Source organism: Protopterus annectens, chromosome 2.part1, assembly GCF_019279795.1.
Source record: "Protopterus annectens isolate FY-2018-M chromosome 2.part1, PAN1.0, whole genome shotgun sequence".
Classification (NCBI taxonomy): domain Eukaryota; kingdom Metazoa; phylum Chordata; order Ceratodontiformes; family Protopteridae; genus Protopterus; species Protopterus annectens.
Window position 1 is genome coordinate 1,696,525,130 of NC_056729.1, and position 23,536 is coordinate 1,696,548,665.

The 23,536-nt window shown below is 40.9% G+C and overlaps 1 protein-coding gene across 1 annotated transcript in view; it reads left to right on the forward strand.

The window, feature by feature from the left end:
* Positions 1-23,147, forward strand: part of RBP7 (retinol binding protein 7) — a 61,986-nt gene extending 38,839 nt beyond the window's left edge. Inside the window, exon 2 of the mRNA XM_044063598.1 lies at positions 22,951-23,147. Within this exon, the coding sequence (XP_043919533.1) occupies positions 22,951-23,147 (197 nt within the window). The remainder of the gene's footprint in view (positions 1-22,950) is intronic.
* Positions 23,148-23,536: the final 389 nt, after the last annotated feature.

A 23,536-nucleotide genomic window follows, 5' to 3' on the forward strand; every position in this document is an offset into this window, starting at 1 on the left:
GTGGACTTCCAAAAACAAACTTATAAGGCAAGCAAACAAATTACCCAGGACTCTTGACAGGGCCAAGCAAACAAATTACCCAGGACTCTTGACATAGGGGACTCCACTGTATGATGCACAGATGCCTCACTCGCCAGATGCTCATCTGGAGCCAGGCTCCACCAAGTTACAGTCAGGTTTTGGCACCACATTTATCAGTATGATTCTGTCGTAGTCCATGTGGGTGTTTAATGACCTGAGATTAACTTCCCTGAACTATATTAAGAGAAACATTATGGAGGTCTCTGAATATCTCTTGGGCTGGTATATGCCTTGCAGTGAGCAGCATTCTACCTTCTCAAAGGATGATGCCATAGTGTGAACAAAAAATGATTTGACATTTTAACAATTTATCTTAATTTCTGGTGTTAGGCCATGGGAATTCAGTGTCTGTCGGTCTGGGAGGTCACTGTCATCGGACCACATTGCTTTGCCAAAGATGGTTTTTCTTGTCCCCTTTAGCTTCTGGATTTTAGCTAAAACTTTATCAATCACCTTTGAGACCTTTTTTAGGTAATGCCAAGGTGGCAAACCTATCAAAATAGCAAATAAAACCTGATTAAACCTAAAGTTGTTACTGCTCAATGCTAGGAGTGCAATGATTCAGTACCTTCCACACATTTAGACCATCAGCTGCACAAATGGGGACTAAAGGTGGAGGCACTAATGTAGATGGATACCTATAAACAAAAGAGATGGCTTGATCTACATTAACTAACCTTGACGTATACTTGTTGCTAAACAGGTTGATAGCCTGGAGCTCCTCCATGTGCAAATCACTCTAGATAGACCCTAGTGTCTTAGCAAGGTACAGGTCACCATCTATCTATCACAAAAATCCCACAACTTTTATCTACACCTACTGGAGGCACTCTACATCCAACCAAATACCGCATTCATGGGAGACTTTACCTCTCTGTAGACTGGAAACACCCACTCCCTCCAACTTCTATGCACATAATTTCCTGAATTTTATTAACATAAATGCCAATGATCAGTTAATACTCTCTCCAACCAGTGGTTCAGACATATCAGACTAGTCCCAATCAGTATTGGAGAAAGCTGACCCCCCCCCCCACTATGTCACTCACTAGTTCATAGGTAGGTACTAGGCTATCTGCCCTGGGGCCTATACAAGCCCAGCCAAAAAGGTACCCTGGCTTTTACCACCCAAGAAAATTATTTTCCTGTGCCACTGTCGAGCAGAGCCACAGAGGTGATCCCCGGGGTGAATTTCCCATTTCCCATCCAATCATCAAGATTTTTCTTGAGTGCTAATGAAGAGCTTTGTTTGATATATATAGGTAGTTTATTCTAGAGTATGGGAAGTCTCTGGGACAGGAATCTATCCCTCCGTCGTGTTCTGTTTATTGTGGTGACAAGGTTTCGGTCCCTAGAGCGTGCAGCTCGGAGAGCGTGTAGCTCGGAGGGATTGGGATTTCTTTAAGTGGAGCATGTCCAGCAGCTCTTGGTTTGACATAGCTTTGTATGTTAGGCAGAGATCACCTCAGAGAAGGCGATATGCGACAGAGTAAAGCTGGAGTTTTTTGAGACTGTCAGCGTAGGGCATCTGTTTGAGGCCGGTAATCCTCTTTGTGAGGTATTTCTGCGGCCTTTCCAGTTGGTGATGGCTTATGAGGTACATGCCAAAAGGGGCGTTGTACTCTATAATTGGTCTAATGAGTGATGAGTAGAGGGGAACACTTACCTCTTTTTTTTCTGGATGAGAGACCTTTTGTGATGAGGTGTGCCACATAGAAGGATTTCCTGACTACTGTGGCGATGTGATTATCAAAGGAGAGACTACTGTCCACCTGTGTCCCAAGGTCTCATCACACTTTCGGTGTTAAGGAGACTACTGTCCACCTGTGTCCCAAGGTCTCATCACACTTTCGGTGTTAAGTAGACTACCGCCTATGTGGTAGTTCATAGGTATAGAGTTTTTACCAAAGGGGATGACAATGCACTTTTTGGCATTGATCTTGAGGCCATGGCTTTGACACCAGGCATCTGTCTCAGTGAGGCCCTTTTGTAGGATGTCCACATCGTTAGGAGTTTTGATTTATGGCTCCTAGTTTGCAGTCATCTGCGAACTTTGTTAGCCAAAGACCTTCTGTGTTAGCCTGTACTTCAGAGAAGTAGATACCAAACAGGAGAGGACCCAGGACTGAACCCTGTGGTACTCCACTTGTCACTGGTCTGAAGTCATATTTGGAGTCTGCTACTTTCACAGTGTGGGTTCTGTCAGTGAGCCAGTTGGTAACCCATCTTGTGACATAGGGATTTATACCTAGTTTAGTGAGTTTATCTATAATTCCAGAGTGGGGGATGGTGTCAAAAGCCTTGGCAAGATCTTGATAGGCTGTGTGAACCACCTTACCCTTGTCTACAGCTTTTGTGACTGCTTCAAAGAAGTCTATCAGGTTTGGGAGACATGATCTGCCTTTTACAAACCCAAACTGGGTGGGATCCAGAGTTTGGAGATTACCAATGTCTTTGTTTATAATTTCCATGATGATACCGTTCCATGGCCTTGCAGACCAGGCTTGTCAGGCTAATGGGGCGGTAGTTCCCGGGGTCCGTGGTGGCTCCCCCTTTGTGGAGTGGGATAACCATTGCTGTGCACCATTCAGCAGGCACAAAGCCTGAGGTGAGGCTATGATTGAACGTGGTACTTAGGTGGGGTGCCAGTTCGTTCTGTAGTTCGTGTAGAACGCAGCCTGGGATGTTGTCTGGTCCATGGATGCTGTGTTCTTGGCTTTGGAGAGTGTGGTTTTTACCTGTGTAGCCGTGATTACAGGAACTTTGCATTCTTCCGGTATAGAGATGGGCTCTTTAGGGGGTGAGAGGGGGGTAAAGTTAGCACTGAACCTGTCTGCCAGGATGTTGGCAATATCAGTTAGGTCTGTATATTTAGTACCATTGTGCTGTAACTCGGAGCAGATCTGAGTGTTCCCATTCAGATTCTTGACCTAGCTATAGAATGCTTTGTGGTTGTCTTTAGAATCGGTGGCGAATTTTTTTTTTTTTTTTTGTTTTCGTAACTAGCTTTGGAGGATTTTATCAGGGATCGCAGCTTCTTACTGAGGCTGACCAGGGAGCTCCTCCACTCGTGGTATTTTACTCTCTTGCAAGAGTTTCTTCCTTCTGTTGTACAGTTTGTTTATGGCAGGGGGCCACCATATTGGCTTCCTTTTTTTGGAGGATAGCATCTTGGTTCAGTTTGGGATAGCATGATCCATGCACTCATGTAAGTGCTTATAAAGTGCAATTGTGTGGGATTCAGTAGTCATAACTGTATTGTCCATCTGCATGGGTGTCATGAAGTTCACCACTTCTGTCTTAAGCATGAAGTTGGCTTTGGAGAAATTTTTTATTATTGTTTCCTTAATGGAGGTGGAGGCAGGATGTGGATATCTAGGGTAACTGGCTTATGGTCGGATTGGACCAATGAGGCATTGACTTCAGGTGTGGAACACTGGTCACTCATATTGGTAATGACTAGATCTAGGATATTGTTGCCCCTGGTGGGGGTGTGGATAAGTTGATCCAGGGCATTGGAGTTTATGAATTCCAGAAAGCGTTGAGCGAAGGAGTTGGTACATGAGTAGTTTTCCCAGTTAATGGTGGGGTAGTTGAAATCACCCATTATTAGGGTGTTTGGTTGAACCCTAATATTTTCCAGTACGTCAAGAAAAGAGGAGTGGGAATCCTGGGGCATGCTGGGTGATCTGTAGCAAGCTACAATTTGGATTGCAGTTTTGCCCAGAGTTAGTTGCACTTGGATAACCTTGGCTGCATTATGCTGAGCAACTAGCCTGGAGGTGTGGATATCCTTAATGAATGTGGATACATCTCCGCCTTTGGTGTTCCGGTCCAGGTTACATGGCCGAAAAGTGTGGTATGAGTTGTAGCCTGGTAGTGCAGGGGTGCTCTCTGGAGTCTTCAACCAGGTCTCAGTCACTGCACAGATATCGATGTTCTCCATTTTAAGGAGTGCCTCGAGTGAGTGCATTTTGAGATTTAGACTTCTGGCATTGAGTAGCATCACCCTCAGTTTTTGCTTGCCTGTTCCTGTTATGGTGGTGAATTTTGTCATTTGAACCTTGCCTAAAAAAGTCAGTATGGGGCGGCAAGAACCTTAGCCAGTATCTGGAATCTCAGGGGTGACAGGTGCAGGCCATCTCTGGCAAAGAATCGTGGTCTGTCGACCATGTCATCCCAGGCAGACAGATACTGGATCCCTTTAGAATGGCACCAGAAGCTTAGCCAATTGTTGAAGTCGATCATTTTGTCCTTGTACTGCGGCATTATTCTGGGTGATGGCAGCATGCTACTCAGGGCTAGGGTCATACCTGCCTGGGCTACAAGATCGGAGAGCTCTTCCATGTATCTTTTCATGTAGTCCAGGGAGGTACGTCTCAGGTAGTTCACACCAACATGGACAATGACGAGTCATATTTGTACTTGTTGTGGAGTCACCTGAGTGCGTGGGTTATGTGGCGGATCCTGGCACCCGACAGGCAGCTGACAGTAACCTTCTCCTTGTTTAGCCTGGTGAGTGGGACATCAGTGTGCCTGACTATATAGAGTCGCCTATGACTAGTGTGTTGGGTACGTCGTTTTGTCTTATTGGCTGTGGTTGAGTGGCACACTGAGTCTGCGGGCTGTGTGTCATTTGGGTTGTGTTGGGGGTGGAGGTTGCTTGCATTTCTGCTTTGGAGGTCTTTGTTGCTTGAGCAGATTATTATTGAGAGCCTCCGCGAATGTTTTTGTATTTCTGTGTGTGGATTTTGGTGGTGTAGATTTAGTGAGACTATATGATGACTGTGGTGTGGTGCAAGTGTTTACCTTCTCTTGACTGGTCCAGTTCAGTCTTGATAAGTGCATCTCTCGCAGGTTGTAGTGTTGGGTGGTAGGAGGAGAGGGTTGTCTGTGTACATGAGGCAATTTCTACATTGTCCCAAGATGCCCAGATTCATCAGATAGACAGGAGAGAACACTGGGAGCTGACCCTTGGACATGCCTGAATAAAAAAACTATTTCCTTTAGATAAATGAGGAAAGTGAGTACAAGAGCTGTTTTTCTCTAAGCAAGTGAGGAAAGTAAGTACCAAACTGTTTTCCTCTAGGTAATGAGGAAGGTTGAGTGCTGTAGTAATTAGTAGCTTATTTAGTGCTTACAAGTGCTGATCATGAATAAGCAAATTCAAGTGCTAAAATTAAGAATATGTATCTGGACTAAACTAGTTACGGGAAAGGGGGAAACCAGTGCAAATGTGGGCTTTTAAATCAGAAAGTTGAGAGAGATGGAAAAACTGCCCAAACGGCCAATAACTACAATTTCTGGGCCAGAACCACTCCTTATGTGGTAGATGGGTTACCTAGTGCTTACCACTCCAACTGATAAGCTAGAAAGCTTCCCTCCAACACAGAAAGCTTGGGGGGGGGGGGCTCAGAAGCTTACATACAGTCCTGGATACAGCAAATCTGAATCTGGACTATACTAGTTACAGGAAAGGTATTTTTTATTTTTTTTTTAATATGCGGTAGCGTTGTCGCCTCACAGTAAGACGCTGTCTGGTTCGATTCTCAGCTAGAGCGTCTTCTGCATGGAGACATGAGTGAATGGGCATACCTTCGTTGAAGGTTGTGCATCAGGCCTGGCAAGCCGGTACATAAAAATCAACTGCCAATCATTAGCGGACCGGAGTTCTGCTGTGGTGACCCCTAACCGAGAGAGATATAGAGAGAGAGATCTATACACACACACATACAGAAAAGTAGCTAAGACAGCAGTCAAAACAATTCAAGTACAGTGCAAGCTAGCACACTTGAGTATGTAGCAATGTTAGACCAAACATTTTAAAAAATGCAATTAAATTAAAAATGACTAAAAACAATGCAGAAGGAGTCTATTGGGTAGAATGAGGTAAAGAGATGGGACTGGGGGGAGTGTCCCAGATCAAATCTACAGTGGGGGCAGGCAACTGTAAAAACCTCCAAATTTAAACAACACAGGAATAGGGAGGGTGGGTATGGCAAAACCAACACCTTCAGCAGAGATCTGAAAAACTATACAGTGAAGCAAAAATAACAGTGCACAACTCTGAAGTCAGCCAGCAATGATATAAAATTAGTCAAACAACAATTACCAGTACACTACTCTGAAGTGCCAGAAAAATATACTCAGCTCTGTAGATCTCCAGATAGTTTGAAGAGCACTTTCAGGGCACAGGAAGGCTCCAACAATGATATGATAGGTTTTCCAAGCTGAGTTTTTATTTCGAAGGAGACCATGTTGTGATCCAACCTAACAAAACCTGTTACAAGATGGGAACTATTCTAATGCAAACTACATCCTATTAGGAGACAGTTTGTCAACATTCAATGCCCTGCCTAATCCCAAGCTACAACAGTAATTGGCTGCGTAGAGACTGCTTTACCTACCAGATGCAAGCCCAAAACTAACCCCAAAAACAACATGGGTGGACTCTTAATTTTAACAAGATATATAACCAAAGGAAAAAGTCATGGCCAGAATTAGAAAGGGAAACTCTTATGATGATGTGGTCACTAATTAAACTAAACAGGATACCAAGAATACTAATTAAATCAAACCTGGCCATATACCAAGAATACTAATTAAATCAAACCTGGCCAATTGTAAGGTCAAGATAGCCTCTTGGTCTAAAGACGACCCACAAGGCCTTCTACAGCTACTTCCAAAACCTCAACGGTAACATGCAACAGTCTGTAGAACTGGATAAACAGCAAAAACCACCAATTCACGAGCCATAAAAACTTTTAAAAGCCAAAAATGTGAACTTGGACCCACAAAGGACTGCTGACACTGCTGTAAAGGTTAAGCGCTTTTTCAGGGTTCTGAAGAAGTTCGTTCACATAAAACGAAAGAAAGGGCTTAACCTCTACATCAGTGTCGGCATATAGTCTCATAAGGTCCCTGCCAGCATAACCCGCCCATCTATCAGTAGGGAGCATAGTCATGGTGGTGCTCACTAAGGCCTAAAACACAGCTTCATTGGAGCCTGACAGTATCCCAAGTTGCCTCCTAAATAGCCCGAATCATGATCTGTCAGGTCCACAGCCTCAAAACAGGCTACATACCAAGCTAATGGAAGATGGCAAGAAGGATGGCACATCAAGTGACCCTGGAAACTACAGACCCATTAGTCTGCATAATTTTAATATGCAAAGCCATGGAATGAATTATGGAAATGATCAGCAGAGACAATGGCAACCTACAGACATTGGTCCCATCCCAGTTTGGTTTTGTGAAGGGAAGGTTAGGTCTCACTTGCTTAACATGGTAGACTACTTTGGGGAGGTAACAAAGCCAATGAATGAAGGGAAAACTCTTCATACTGCTTGTGTAGATCTGGCTAAGGCATTCGATACAGTACCCCACTTGGGTATTGTGGACAAACTCAACAAAATCTGCATACGTTATTGCATAATTAGCTGGATTGCCAGCTAGCTCACAGGACCTAGGAAGTCAGTAGTGAGATCACCTCCACCAAGAGGCAGGTCACCAGTGGAGTACCATAAGGTTCTGTGTTGGGCCCACCCATGTATGACATCTACTACTTGAGGCCGTAGGGGCCCTCGGGCTCACCAAGTTCAGAGTACTGCAAATTGGGAGCTGTCATAAATTTCCACCTTGACACTAACATCTTGCAAGGGGGTCTAATGACTGGTGCCAAATCCACTGATTTAAAACACTGCAAAGGTGCATTATCTCATTACAGCCGAGTGACCCCTCCAGGTGCTTCTGCAGTTGCATCCTACTAACTCCTCTGGGCATCAAATATTGATTGTTCATATTTAAGTTAATAATTCCAAAATCATGCTATACACAAAGCATTACAAGATTTCATCTTAAAGCTTAACAGAACTGCAGTGATATTTGACCTTTGTGTAGAGTAGGTAAAGAAAATGAATTGTTCATATAATATTTATATTGTCAAAAACCTGTTTCCAATATCTTATCAGCCAAGTAGCACAGACAGAACTGCTTAGCATCATATGAAAGCTCAGTGCTGATGGCTTTGTGTAACTTGTGTGAGATGTGGTAAGCCGTTTTCAAAATATTACAAACTTGATAGTTAAGTGTTTTTCTGTGAGTTATAAAATCCAGTTGAAGACCAAGAGCCTAAAGAATATTACCACTATAGAGTAATTTTGTGCTGAAGAGTTTGAAATTTACAACTTTTGTAGTAAACTCTGTGGTTCCAGAGATATGAACATTTGTTTGAAATGTGAAGAAATAAATTTATTCTATGAAAAAACATAGGCTTTACCCATTGGAAGTTACAACGCAAACTTCCAGAGCTGCATTGGAGGGAAGAAGAGTCTTTTGGAAAAAGTCCACGTAGGCAAGTAATTTCATTGATACACCCCTAAGAGTTGACCCATTAGTTAGAAATCTGGGAACATAGACAGTAATCTGAAGTTTGACCAACATGTGGACAAGGTAGTAAGATGATCCTTCTCTGTCACCCAACTTATAAGGGTATGGCATCCAGGTCCAAGGAAGTTATACTCGCTCTACTCTGTCCGTATTAGCCACATCACCGAGGACAATGCCCCTATCAGCATGTACCTCACAAGGAATATGCAAGAGTGGGAATGCCCACAGAAGTTCCTCACCAAGAGAATGCAAGGTATTAACACATTGTCCTCTTCTACAGATTGCCTTAGAGCCAAGTCTGTATAGTCAGTCTCCTATAGGTTCCTGAGGGGCAGTCTGTCCTAGCATACAAGGCAAGTTGGATCCAGCCCTGATTAGAGCTTGTGCACACTGGCAAAACAAACAACCTTAGAAATGCTAGATCCAGGGATTTAAACTTTGATATAAATAGAAAATGCTGGTGAGACAGATGTGTCCCAAAGGATCCCCATGCCCTGGAATATGCTCCCCATCTGTGTGAAGCAGAATCCTTGCCTAACCCTATTCAAATGTAACCTGAACTATTGAAGGGAAAATTGTAAATTCATCCCTGGCCTGGCGGCAATGTCTTCTGTAGACGGAGACCAAAACAGCAAGCATCCCCTAACTAACATATGCTTCCATTGTAAAAGAACCTTCTAACTGGGTTGCAAGGTTAGGTTTGTAAAAGCCCTAGTGGTTAGCCTAGTGTAGGTTTACAGATGTATACTAGGCCTATGACCACCAGAACCCTTATAAACCTAGCCTTGCAACCCAAATGTGACCCACAAATTTGATTTTGTATGTAGGTGGTGATTTACTGACTACCTCTCTCCATCAGATATATGGAAGTCAGACCAGGGATGAATTTGTTTATCTATCCATTGGTCCAAGTTGCACAAAAAAGTGACAGAGGAACTCTGCTTCACAATGATGAGGAACCTGTTGCAGAAAATGGGAGTTCTGAGAAATAAATATATGCGTCTCCAAAATGTCCTATTTGTCACAAGCAAAATTTAGGTCTCTTAATCTAGCAGTTCTGATTCTATTTCTCTTTTGCGGATGTGCAAAAGGTTCACCTAAATGGGGTCCAGGAATGTCCTGTATGTATGGCGATTATCACTTCTTGGAAATCCTGTATGATACTGAGTGAGTAAAGAGAGGGCTTCAAGGTGATCAGCAAACATTGTTTTTACACTCTGTATACTTTTTGTAAGGAACTTTTGTGGATGTTCCATTTGCTGTGTGTCTAGTTGGGTACATAAAAGGGGCATTTGTACTGTGTGATGTGTCTGGTAAGAGCCAAGCACAGTGTTATGATCTCTCTCGAGCTAAACGCCATACCCTACATTGCTCTTATAAGCAAGAAGGCTTTTCTTACTACCATGGACACGCATGCTGGTCGAATATTAGGTTACTATCCACACAAGTTCCTAGATCCCTAACTAGTGAAAACTTTGAGGGGTGATTTTATTGATGTAGTTAGCTGGGGTGATAGACTTCCCAAAAGGTACTCTGAAGCATTTCTTGGTATTAAGTTAAGCTGTGGCTTTGGCACCAAGCATTTGGTTTGCATTATACCTTCCTGAAGGGTGTTCTCATCTTGGGGGGGGGGGGGGGGTTTGGTGACTGCTCCCAGTTTGCAGTAGTATGTAAACTTAGTCAGCCAAAGTTCTTTAATATCTGAAAAGTAGATGCCAAGGAGGAGTGGGCCCAGCACAGAACCTTGTCGACTCCACTGATGAATGACGTCTTTGTAGCGGAGGCCTCACTAGTTCTAACCTCCTGGGTCCTATAAGTGAATTAGCTAGCTATCCAGTGTGTTAAGGAGGTTGTATTTGGTTCCATAAAGTCTGTTGACAATGCTTGAGTGGGGTATTGTATCAAATGCTTGAGACAGATCTAGGTATGCACAGTTTTTTCCCCATTTTCATCCATTGCCTTGGTTGCCTTTTCAAAGAAGGCCACCAGAATTATTAATAATGACCTGCCTTTCACAAAGCTAAACTGTGATGGATCCAGTGGCTGGAGGCCTCCTATGTCATTGCTGATTTCCATAATTCTTTCCTTGACTTTGCAATCAAGTCTAGTCAGATTAATGGTTCTGTAGTTTCCAGGATCTGTTGAAGGTCTTGTCTTATGAAGGGGGATGATCACTGCAATCCTCAATTCACGTGACACAAAGCCTGTTTTTAAGACTGTAGTTAAGTAATGACTGCAGGGGTCCTGATAAATCATATTTTAGACTATTTGGGAGGCATCCTGGGATGTTATCTGGGCCCATTGAGGCCGTGTTCTCTGCTTTAGTGAGTGCAGACCGTACTTAACCCCTCTCATTATAAAACTAGGGAGCATGTTTTGAGAGTATTTTTGAAGGGATGGTTATTGAGAAGGGTGTAAAGGTGGAACTGAATTTTTCCACTTGCAGGTTTGCTATATCACTAGACTCCAAGAATGTGGTACCACTAACCACCAGTTCAGCACATTGCTGTGTGTTGCTCTTGAGATTTCCAACTTAGCTGTATAAGGCCTTATGTTTATCTTTCACCTGGGAGGCTAGCTTGACTTCAAAGTTGGCTTTGCTTGACCTAATTAACCCTCTTAGAAACTCTCTTTATGGGAATTATCTTTTGTGATGTTTGCCATATTTTCTTCCTTTTGTTATATATCCTGTTTAATTTTGGATGCCACCAGTGCAGTTTATTTCAGGGCTAGTCCTGGGCTTACTTGTAGGTACAGCAGCCTCTATGCAGACATTGACATGGTTGTACAGAGTTTCTGAGAGCAATTCGTCATAGGCTGGTGTGTTCTCTGGGTTTGGAGGGCATTGCGTTTTGGCAGTCCATCACTTAATGTACTGGTTTTAATGGGATTGCATAGTTTTGATTTTGATTTCAAAGGGATACAGCTTTATGATCGGACCTTACCAGGGAGAGTGAGATGTTTTTTGGGGGGATGCAATGTTCTCCCATATTTGTAAGCACAAGGTCCAGTGTGTTGGAGCCTCTAGTGGGAGTATTCACTATTTAGTCAAGGGTGCTTGTATTTACAAAGTCCAGGAATCTCTTTGCCTGTAGATATGAGGCTGTGTAGGATTCCCAGTTTTTATAGAGGGGTAATTAGTCTCCCATGAGTAGGGTGTTGGGTTGGATAATAAATGCCTCCAATAGGTCTAAGTATGCATTGTGAGCTTCTTGGGACATGTAGGATGACCTGCATCTGGCTAGGATATGGTATGGGATTTTGTCTGTGGTTATCTACACCCAGAGCATCCTCCTGTTCGACCAAATTAGAGGTGTGCTTGTTGATATATATTGCGATACCTCCTCCTTTAGAACTGTAGCTGTACAGACAAGGGCTAAACTATAGAAGGCACTGAAACTTTGCACTGCCAGGGTACTCTCTGCTGCTTTAAACCACATCTTGGTAACTGCACAGATATGTCTGATTGTGAGGAGGGCTTGGAGGGAGTGTAGTTTTTTTGTTTAGGTTCCTGGCATTTAGTTGAGTTGATTTTGCTATGTCAGTAGGTTTGTCAAATTGGCATTGCCTAAAAAGGCACTATGGGGGGTGGACAAAGTTTTAGACAGTATTTAAAAGCCTGGATGGGAGAGGTGTAGACCATCCTTGGCAAAGCAACATGGTCTGTTTAACCCATGTTCTCCCAATCTGGCAAATATTGAATCTCCTTGGATACCAGAAAGAGAGCCTGTTGAAATCAGTCATTTTTGCTCCTATTTGGGGCATCATCCTCGGTGATGGTAATATTTATTGATTTGAGTGAAATTTGATTGCCGGGAAAGTCAGACTGTGTATCAGCGACCCAGGCCCGGGGAGAGAAGCTCCAAAGTATTACAAAACAGTTTAAGGATAATAATTTTAGTCATTTAAAAATAATACAAAAAACAAATATAGTTTAAATAATTGTACCAAATTAAACATAATATGAAAACATTGATTAAGAATAGATAGAAGTTGTATGACCGTGATTTAATAGTTAGAGAAATTTTAGAAAGTTTAGAGAAATTTAAAGGTGAGTTAGTATAATACAAACAGGAATTGCAATAAAAAATTAGAGAAAGGCAGGTTTATGGTACATTTTAAAGAGAAATCCCAGGGGAAGAAATGTTAGTGAGGAAGGGATAGTAAGGAGGTATAATGGATGAACAGGTATTTGTCCACATTTAGGGATGTATTATATCCTGTTGGTGAGCAACAACAGAGATAACTTTTGGTTAGGAAGTCTTTTCCGAATGGTTTTGAAAGATGGGAGGAAGGGTATTAACCTGATGGATGGCGATAGGAGATGAGGAGTTCCAAGCAACATTATGCACAGACAATGTCCACCAGATTTGATTTGTAGGCAGGCGTTTTTTGGTGACTGGATCGCAATGACTGACTAATAACATAGCTGTGAAGAATGTTGCTTTATGCTGGATAAGCAGATGGATTCTGGATAATTTTTACAGGTGGTAAGAAGCTGTGTATATGTTAATTGATGGGGTAGTTAAAACCAATTCTACATTGATGGGTTCTGAAAGGGGAATTTGCTGCAAATTGAACAACGTTATTACAGTATTGTTCAAGTTTTGATTTTTGTGATGGCTGAAGGTTAGTAAGGGAACTAATAATAATAATAACAACCAATAAGAAGTGTAGGAAGAAAAGTAGTGGTTAGTGTAGCTTTAGTTGCGTAAATGCGAGAGATTTTGGCTATATAACTCATCCTTAGTTTCTGAGCTTTTCTTATGCAATTTTGTATATGCAGGTCTAATTTAAGATTATCATCTACTGTCATCCCTGATAATTTGGTACAAGTACCTTCAATGGTTGTATCATCAAGAGAGAGGACTTTAAATTTAGTTCTCTCATGGGAGAGGGTTTTTTTTTTTTTTTTTGAAGGGGGGGGGGTAGCGATTTGTAACTCGCAACTCCTGCTCAACCTTTAAAAAAAAAAAAAAAATAGTTTCATTTTCTGTTAAAGCCTCCCGAGTAATTTTTGGGAGGTATTTCACATTGTCAGATGTGCAAATGGGTGTGAAGTCATCTGCGTACTGTATTGGTGAAAATGATAAAGAGGAGGGGGACCAAGGATAGAGCCTTGTGGTACACTGATGGTGACTGAGAGGTATGGAGAGAGGGTGGAGTGCCATTTTACTGACTGATACCTATTGGATAATTAGCTTTTGAACGATAGAAGGGTGGGCTGAGAGAGACCTAATGAGGACATTTTGAAGTAAAAAGTTGCTGTGACAAACTCTGTCGAAGGCTTTAGACAAGTCTAAAAATAAGGAAGAGACTAGTTTGCCATTATCTCTAGCTTTATTTGCCATATCTGTATATGTTAGAAGTGCAGTGTTGGCTTCCATCCTTCTCACAGTATCTTGTTGTGTGGGGGATAGCTCTTCCTGCAGGAAGTAGTTTAGCAATGGTTTTTGATTTCATTTTTTCAACTATTTTTGAGGGGGGACTACAATCCTGTATATCTAAAGTACTAATGTCTGTTGAATTTCCTCTCTTGTGCTGAGGGATAATGTGTGACTTTTTTCCAGAGAGAGGGTATGTGGGATTCCTGGACTGACCTGTTTATAAGAATTGAGACAGGATGGGCAGTGGTACTGGCTGCTATTTTTAAGGTATTCACTTGGAAGGTCATCAGCTGCAGTAGAGCAAGGTTTGAGTAATTTGTGGACACGGGTTTGAAGGTGAAATTGGATGTGTTATGTGGCTTCGGGGCAGAGTTGGGATTGGATGTTGGGGAAGCCTTGGTTAGAGATGCTGTACTATCTATAAAGTAAAAACTGGTTTGTATTACAGTTTTGTGTGATGAGTTATTGGGAGAGGGGTTAGGGTTGAATTTATGGTCAGGATACAGTATTTCTCGTAGTTTTTTGTCTTCATTAATTTTTCTTAATCAAGAAACATCTTCAATCTTACATTTATGCAAATGAAAATAACGCGTACCAACACAATTTCAGCTGCAAACATTATACATTCCAAACTGTGCCAACACACTACAAGACGCTAAAGATGATCACAAGGCCTTATTTAGTTATGTCAGGAACCTGGGTGGCAACTCCCGGATATGCTCTGAGTTGGTGCAAAATTACAAAAAATACAGTGAACCCACAGACATTGCCAACATCCTGGCAGACAGGTTCAGTGCAAACTTCTCCCCCCCCAAAAGAGCAATTGGCTATCCCAACAGAGTGTAGCCTCCCTGACATCACAGATACACAGGTGAGAGCTGCCCTCTCCAAATCAAAAAACACAGCATCAATGGTTCATAGATTAGTACTAAGCTAACTGCCTTTGCGAGCCATTTTAAGCCTAGCCAATTTTCCCTTGTGAGACTCAAACCCTGCACCTTGTGTTTGTAAGGTAAACACCTTAACCCTCCCATCCCACCGGACGGTGTCCCAGGCTGCGTCTCATGAGCTCCAAGAAGAACTGAACCCTCACATAAAGTCACTGTTTAATCTCAGCCTTACTACAGGATATGTACCCAAGGAATGGCGTACAGCAACAGTGGTCCCACTCCACAAAGGTGGTGCCACAATGGACCCCGGAAACTATCGCCTTATAAGCCTGACTAGCCTGGTCTGCAAAGCTATGGAGCGTATAATCCTGGAACTCATAAACAAAGACATTGGGAACCTCCAAACACTGGATCCTACCCAATTCGGCTTTAAGGGCAGATCTTGCCTCTTGAACCTGGTTGACTTCTTTGAAACAGTCACCAAGGCCATAGATGAAGGGAAGGTAGTCCACACAGCCTACCTGGACCTCGCAAAAGCCTTCGACACAATACCCCAGTCGGACATCATAAATAAGCTCACCAGCTTAAATATCAACCTCTATGTCACAAGATGGGTTGCAAACTGGCTCGGGGATAGAACCCACATGGTCAGAATTGCAGGTGCCATGTCAGACTAAACCATTTACAAGTGGCGTCCCACAAGGCTCAGTCCTGGGACCTCTCTTGTTCGGTATATATTTCTCTGAGGTACAGGCTAACACGGGAGGACTATGGCTGACCAAGTTCGCAGATGACTGCAAACTGGGTGCCACAATCGACTCGCCGACTGACACCAGTATCCTCCAAAACGGTCTCACAGAGACGGATAACTGGTGCCAGAGCCATGACCTAAAGCTAAATGCCAAAAAGTGCATAGTCATCCCTTTTGGGAAAAACAAAGTGCCCACAAATTACCACATGGGGGTCCCCAAATCCCTAATTACTTCTGTACTTAATGGATTACCAAAGTAGATAGCAATCTCTCCTTTGCCAATCACGTTGCCACAGTGGTTAGAAAGACCTTCTATATAGCCCACCTTATCACGAAAGGGTTCACATCTAGATCGAGAGGTCATTGTGCCCCTCTACTCATCACTCATCAGGCCCATAATTGAATACAGTGCCCCATTTGGGATGTACCTTACCCGACACCTGCAGCAACTGGAAAGACCCCAAAAGTACCTCACCAAGAGGATCAAGGGACTCAAACAGATGCCCTATGCAGTTAGGCTAAAGAAACTCAAGCTCTACTCAGTTGCTTACTGACTACTCAGAGGCGATCTGTGCCTGACGTATAAAGCCATGTCCAAACCAGAATGGACATGCTCCACCTCAGGAAATCCAAATCCCTTAGAGCTACAGAATCCATGGACTTAAAACCTCAGCACAGAAATAAATAGGACATGTTGGAGGGACAGATTCATATCCCAGAGGCTCCCCTCACTCTGGAACAAAATCCCAATCCATGTTGGGCAGAGCCCCTCAATGACCCTCTTCAAGAGAAATCTTGACGAGTGGATGGGAGATCGTAGGTTTACCCCTGGGATCTCTTTTGTGTCCCTACTAGACAGGCACAGTAAACTAACCTTAAAAGGGCTATCTTCTGTGACCTACTATACAGAGGCACAGTCAACTAATCTAAAAGGGTGGCAAAAGCCAAACACACTCTGGCTAGGCTTATAAATGCCCTAGGGCAGATAGCCTAGTATCAACCTATGAACCTATGAATGACTGCAGCTGCAAACATTATATGTAACTTTTAACATATCCAGTCATTGTTAGTCAACCATTACATAGCTCATTCAAATCCTGACTTCTTTTAAACCTCGTTCCTCCTCTGCATGTATTGATACCACGCTTCCCATTTTTCCTATGTAATTTGCTCCTACCGTCTTCTAAAGATCTCAATTCCAGTCATGTCATTTCTGTTACTATCTTCGCTACTTCTAGTAAAGTTGGTTTAGACTTTGATTTCCATTTTCTAGTAATTGCTTTTTTGGCAGCCATCATAATTAGATTTGGCAAGACCTTACTATGTCTAGGAAATTCCTATTCTGTACCATACCTCAAAAAAAATGTTCCTTAGTTGCACCAATTTCATCACCCAGTATCTCTAACAGAGCAGTCTGCAGGGAATGTTTAAAGTCTGCCAACTCCTTACACTCCCAGAAAATATGTTCCCAGTTGCTTCTTTTCTCCCCATCATACCTACAACATTTGCTGTCTGCTTGAGGAAAAATTCTTTGGAGTCTACTTTGGATATACAAATACATATGTAAACACTTCTAAGCAAAGATCCTAAATCTTCTGGACTTTGTTGCATATTTGATAAGACCTACATTTATCCCCCTATTGTTTCTTTGTGAATTGCTTGTTTAATCTCTCTTCCCAATCCTTTCTAACCTCAGATTTTTATAGATCTCATGCAATATTTTGAATGCTCTACTAATTATTCCTTTCTTAATGGCAACTTCTTTTCTGTTCTAGATTCTACTAAGAATTCTAACAGTCCTAGTATTTTATTTAAGACCCCGTATTTGTTTCTCTTTGCCTGTACTCTGATATCAATCCTTGATGGGGAAGGCGGTCTCTTACCTGCAGTCCAAAATGAGTTCTTGGTGTCTTCCCATTCTATTACCTTTCCTTCTCTAGTTATTTGCTCCCAATACCTTGGTTCCTTTGCTAGTTTTCTCCAATAAATTCCACCCTCTTTTGCCTATTGTCTGTAGCCAAAATTGTAATTGCAGTCATCCCTATCGGCAGAATCTCCTTTCTCCATTCCTATGTTGGCTTAGTTATTAGTTTTCTTTCAGCTACTTTAATCATACAGAATGTTGTATTTGTATTGTTCTTAAAGGTCTGCATCCAAAATCCCAGACTCTCCTTGTTTGAGCTTCCCTCCTGTTTCATCCTCTCGTTCCACTTTGAATTATAGTTTTCTGCTTGTGCTATGTATAGAAGTGCTAATTTTTTGCTCTGAAATACTCCTTCAAATCAGGTAATTCCAATCCACCCTGTTCTAAAGGAAAAATAACCTTATTCCACTTGACTCTTGCTGTCCCCCCGCCTGATAAAATCCTTCAACTCTTTTATTAATTGCTATCCAAAACTTCTCCTCTGGTTGATAAAAATATGCCTTATGCCTGATCTGTGTACAAGATTAAAGGGACTAACATTAACTGCTTGCATCTTACTATTGATATCCATACAACAGAGCTTCTGTTTTCTCAGTTTTTGTATTATCTTTGTTTAGTCTATTACCACATATCTGTAGCTGCCATACTGGAATCCCCCCCCCCCATCTGTTTCCATTGTTTCTTGTCTCTGATCTTCCTGTCACACCTTCGTACATCTTATCTTGGGCCTTCCTCTTACCTGGCAGCTCCATCCTTGGCATCCTTCTCCCAGGTTGCTCCTCTTCCTGTTCTGTGAGATTTCCCCCTATTTTTGCATTACTTTAACATTTGTTAGTCCCTCTAAATAATTACTTATTTCCCTTTCTTGTATTTCCACATTCATTTTATCCTACTCCCTAGCTATATTTTCAGAAGAAATTTCTATCTTCTCTAATAGGAATAATTTCCACTATCCATTCCTTATATTCCTCTCCCTTCAACAGATAGGTGAGAAAGCGCTAGTGTCTCACTTTCATTTCATTTCCCCCCGTGTTTTTATTTTAGTTATTACTGGTGCATTATCTGAAGTAGTTATTGGGTGTGTATCAAGGCCTTCAGTAAAATGCACGTTTCTGTGAAATGTAAATTCTTTCTAGCCTAGCTCTGTTTTTTTGTCTTGGGGAATATGTAAATTCACTCTGAAGTAGTACTGAATTCACATTTTCCGTGCCAAATATCTTCATAAGTTTCTTTAAAAATCTACCCTCCTTTGTTATATTTTCCCTTCTGGGACCCCAGACACATCTTCACTATTGCAAATCACATTCCAGTCCCCATCTGTAAGTAATATTCCTTGCTAAAAGCTGGTTATTTCTCCCAGAATTTTCTTAAGCTTCATTATAGCACTTTTTGTTGGAATATAAATACATGCCAGTAGCCCCTTAGTACTCCAAATCTACAATTATTGTCTTTTTTTAATCCTCTTCTGTTACTATTGGAGTTCCTCTGTTGCAATGAATATAAGTACTCCTGTCTTCCTTTGCCCCAGGTATTCCGCTGAATAACTATCCTGAAAACCTTTCTTTATCAAATTCACACGTTCATTTCTTTCCACGTGTCTCTGAGCTCTTAACAGAACCACCCTCTGTAATCACTCCCTTGCTCCAAATAACCTGATTATTTATAAATAATACTCTACTAGGATAGTTTGTTTGTATGTTTCAGTAAAGGATATTCCATTTTTAATTGTTTTGTAGTACCTACATAAGTTCGAATTTTGTTAGTGAACTAGGTGCACAGCATATTTCAAGGAGTGAACTTCACACCCTCCACACTGCAACATTTCTCCTTGGTTTGACACTTTCAATTTAAATGTACGTTCCCATGAAATATCATTTCTATCTAGTCTAGCCCAGTTATTGTAGCGTGGGGGAGTAATATGTAAATTCTATTAGAGTTCCTACTACTGAATTTTATATATTTTGTAACCAATATATATTTTTTAATTTCTACAGAAATTTGCCTTTGTTTTCCCTTCTAAATCCCCGTGATATTTCCCCACTATTGCAAATCAAGTTCCAGTCCCCACCTAAAAAGTAATATTCCTTACTAAAAAGTATTATTTCTCCGAGAATTTCAAGTTCCATAGTATCCGTTCTGGTAAAATATAATGTATGCCAGCATAATCCTTCTCTCTTGCCAGTAGCCCCTCACTACCACTTGTCTACTGTTATTGTCTATTCCCTCATCTGTCACTTTTGGAGCCCCTCCAGCAATTAGTACAAATACTCCCATTTTCCTTTGTCCTTGACATTCTGCTGAACATCCAACCTGAAATCCTTCCTTTCCCAAATTCACATACTCTCCAAATGCGTCTCCTGCAGCATTGCTCTTTGGACTTTGCATTTCTTAATAATATAATTCAGTATTCTTTCCTTTTTTGTATACCTGTAAGGTCATTTATATTCTAAAATAATATATATGGCCTATGTTATGTTTCACCTATTATACACGACAGTTTTTTTTTTAATGTGGATTTCAACTTTTGTGTTACATGCATAGACTAATGTTTAACAAGCTTATCTTTATACAGTTGTTTCTTCTCATCTCCATTTCAACCTAGGTCACATTTTTCAGGGCATTATGTTTTAATGAAAACCCTCAAACTAAATACATTTTCAGAACAGCTCATATTAATCTAGGACAAGTGCACACAACTATGTACATCTTCAGAAATGAAGTTTAAACTTCCAGACAGGAGCAATTGCCCCAAATTGGCAGCTGTACCCACAGGCATTACCTAGCCTAAAATTAAGATTACACATGCTAAGTGCATGCTACAGCCTGTGTTCCACTTACTAATTGCTGTCTGTTATTTTCTCATCTCTTTTCCCTTTCCAGATGTATGCTTTTTAGAAAACCACTTTTAGTACCACAAATAAGGACACTGGCTGTCATTAAATAAAACTACATTTTACATTAATTTATTAAATACATTTAGAGTATTAAAATTGGTAGGGAGGCCACTATCTCTTATTATTTACTTCCTCTAATTTTAAACTTTTTCACTGAACTGCTTATGATACCTTAAAGTTTTGCATATTTCCCTCTGCAAAGAATACTTATAACTCTTAAGATCAGTTGCACATGTAGACAGCTCATCTCCATGTAAAACTAGTTGGCAATGATCTAATTTCAATCGGAACAAAATGTTCAGCTGCCTCCAGTTGCAGACTTGACTCCCACTGAACATTTGATAATAGAAAAAGAATCTTAATATCTTTGCATATGTAAGAAACACTGCATTTTTCATAGCTTTCGACATTATTTTTCAAACCTACTTGCTTACAAAATACACTTGCCAATTAATCAGCATTCAGCCTTGCAAAAATATCTCAGTTATGCATATAATAAAATCCTTGCACTTTACACCCCATCCATACCCTAGCAGCCCAAGGTAACCATATATTAACATTTAAACTTATATTTTTTTGGCCTGGATAACAAAAGAAAAGCTGGACAAAATAATTTCTTACAACTAAAAAAGTACTTATTTACTTGAATAACTAGTCACTGAAACACTCCTGCCACATTTAAAATACCCCTGACTGCACTACACAAAACTGCTTTACTATCTATAACATGCAGTTTGCATCATGAAATGTTTTATACAAATACTAATATGCACAAACATGTTTTACTTAATTTTTCCATTTGTGTTGTACCAAGCATTAATGACATAATGTGGGGTATATGCTTTATAGTTCTCCCACAAGTCTTTTTCAACCATGTGATTGGGTTATAGTCTTGCATTGATTAATTTCAATGTCTTTGGTGTTTTCCTGTTCCATCTCCATTTTCCAACACCAGACATTGATTCATGTGCAAGGTGCTTTACTGTCTCTCCAGCGTTTTCCTTTGGAACATTGATAAAGGTGTTCACTGGGAAAGTCTCGCTGAGCTTCATTGATGGAAGAATGAGGAGAGTCCTCTACTGTATGCTAGCTCACCTTTGTTTGATGAATGTTATTTCCTCCTTAAACTGTTCTGCATTCAAAAATGTCTTTGGTCTTCCTGGAAAAGAAATTTTGAAGACCTGCTATCTACAGCAGATTGAATCTCACACTTGCCTCTCCACATTCTGTGATTGATAAGTTTTCTTCTCTTCTGTTTAGTGTGAAGTATGAATGGTCTGCTGTCTCCAATTTTTAATACTTTGCCTTTCTGCCATGGTTCAGTATCAACTCTTTCTGCTGGTGTGAGTGCATCTTTTCTAATACAGGTCTTTGCTGCTTTCTCATAGCCAGGTTTGGAGCATTGCTGCTTTCTCATGGTCAGGTTTGGAGCATACACTTAATGTGTACCCTATCATTTAAAAATACTGCTGTGAGATACCAGTCTGTTTTGTTAATTTGTGCTTTCATAAAAATTAATATGCTCTCTTCCTTGTAGTTACTCTGGTACAGCAGAAAATCTCAGGTTTTATGTGTGCACTCTGTTCCAAAACCTCTCATCTTGAGAAGTCTCCTACTCGGCCAGCCTTTTATTTCATTGTCCAGTCTTTGCAGTTTAAGTTCATCTGAATAAGTAGTTTTTATTTTTTCCATCTTTTTGTTTTTTCAGTTGTTATACTCCTTCAATGTTTTATTTATTTTAATCACATTTTAGTACATTTGATTTACTTTTTTTGTTTAAATTACTAGAAGCCATCTCTTGTACCAAATCTGAAGCTAGAAATGCTTCTTGCTTAATAGCTGTAGGATTCTTAGCAGCCAGTGATTTTTCTCTTCTCCTTTTCTGGTTAACTTTCTTTCATTATCTCTAAATTTCTTCTTTGCTGACATCCATGCAGTGTACTTGATAGCCAGCACCTGAATTTTACTGAAGGTGGTGATATCACTGGGAGAGATAATTAAGCTGATTGGTGTACAGCCATCTTTTGTTGAGATTGTAACGTTGGTTCTTAACCAGACATTCACACAACTAGAATGTTTTTTTTTTTCTTATTTCTGACCCCAGTTCTATCCAGGCACCTGACATTGGAAGATGCCAGAAGGAAAAGGAGTAGAAGTGGGGAAAAAAAACTTCATCCTGCTGTGTTTAGGAGACTTGTGATGCCCCTAACTGCCCTCTGTCATCTAGTAGTAGCCTTAGTAATGCAAGGTGGAGTGAGTAATTGTTCTACAGAAGTACTGTACTCTGGTCAGAGTGCATGCACTGAAGCAAAGTCCCTGTGCACTGGAATGCAGGATTGAGCCTTTCTCAAGTATAGCTCCGAAGGGCAGGCTGTCCTCTACTACTCACTGCAATCGTTCATAGTCAGCTTTCCTACTACTTGGACTGCTACTCAGACTTGAGCCATTTTGGGGTGCATCTGGGTGTCCATCTTACAGAGGCAGATGTTGTTGTTTTGGCTTGTTGAAATTTCAACACTAGTTCATGTTTGATGTGTCTTAATTGTTATCACTTTGTGTTTATACAAACTTTGTAGCTAGTAAACTTGTTTACATTGTAACTGGAACTAAGCTTTTTCCAAACATTTTTTTTAAGGTATTGATTTTGCCACTCGTAAGATTGCCAACTTACTGAAGCCTCAAAAAGTAATCCAACAGAATGGAAATCATTTTACAATCCAAACATTAAGTACTTTCCGAAATTACAATGTTGAATTCACTGTGGGGGAGGAGTTTGAGGAAGATACAAAGGGACTAGATAATAGAAAATGTCAGGTAAGTATCAAGTCTTAACATTAGCGTAGATTTGATTATTGTAAGTATTGTGTTTAATAACTTGGTGAGTTTAATTTTTTAGTGCATTACTTCAACACTTTTTTTCAGGTGGTGATCATCCGGCTCTTTTTAGTGACAGATGAACTCTCTCTCTTTGTAGTAAAGGTGTGTTTAAAATACTAGGATCTGCTTCAGTTCTAGTTAAAAATTTGCACCATATTGTCAGCAAGTGATAGGGTGCTTGCATTGTGTGTGTGTTCGCATGTATGTCTGCTGGGGTGGTAAAGGTCACTAGAAGCTGAAATTTCGTGGGTTGCATCAAAATGGTATAAGGTAAGAAATGTAAGAGGACATTTAAGAAAACCTGGTGGTGAATAGGGGACACTCGAATATCCTTTAAGTGCCTA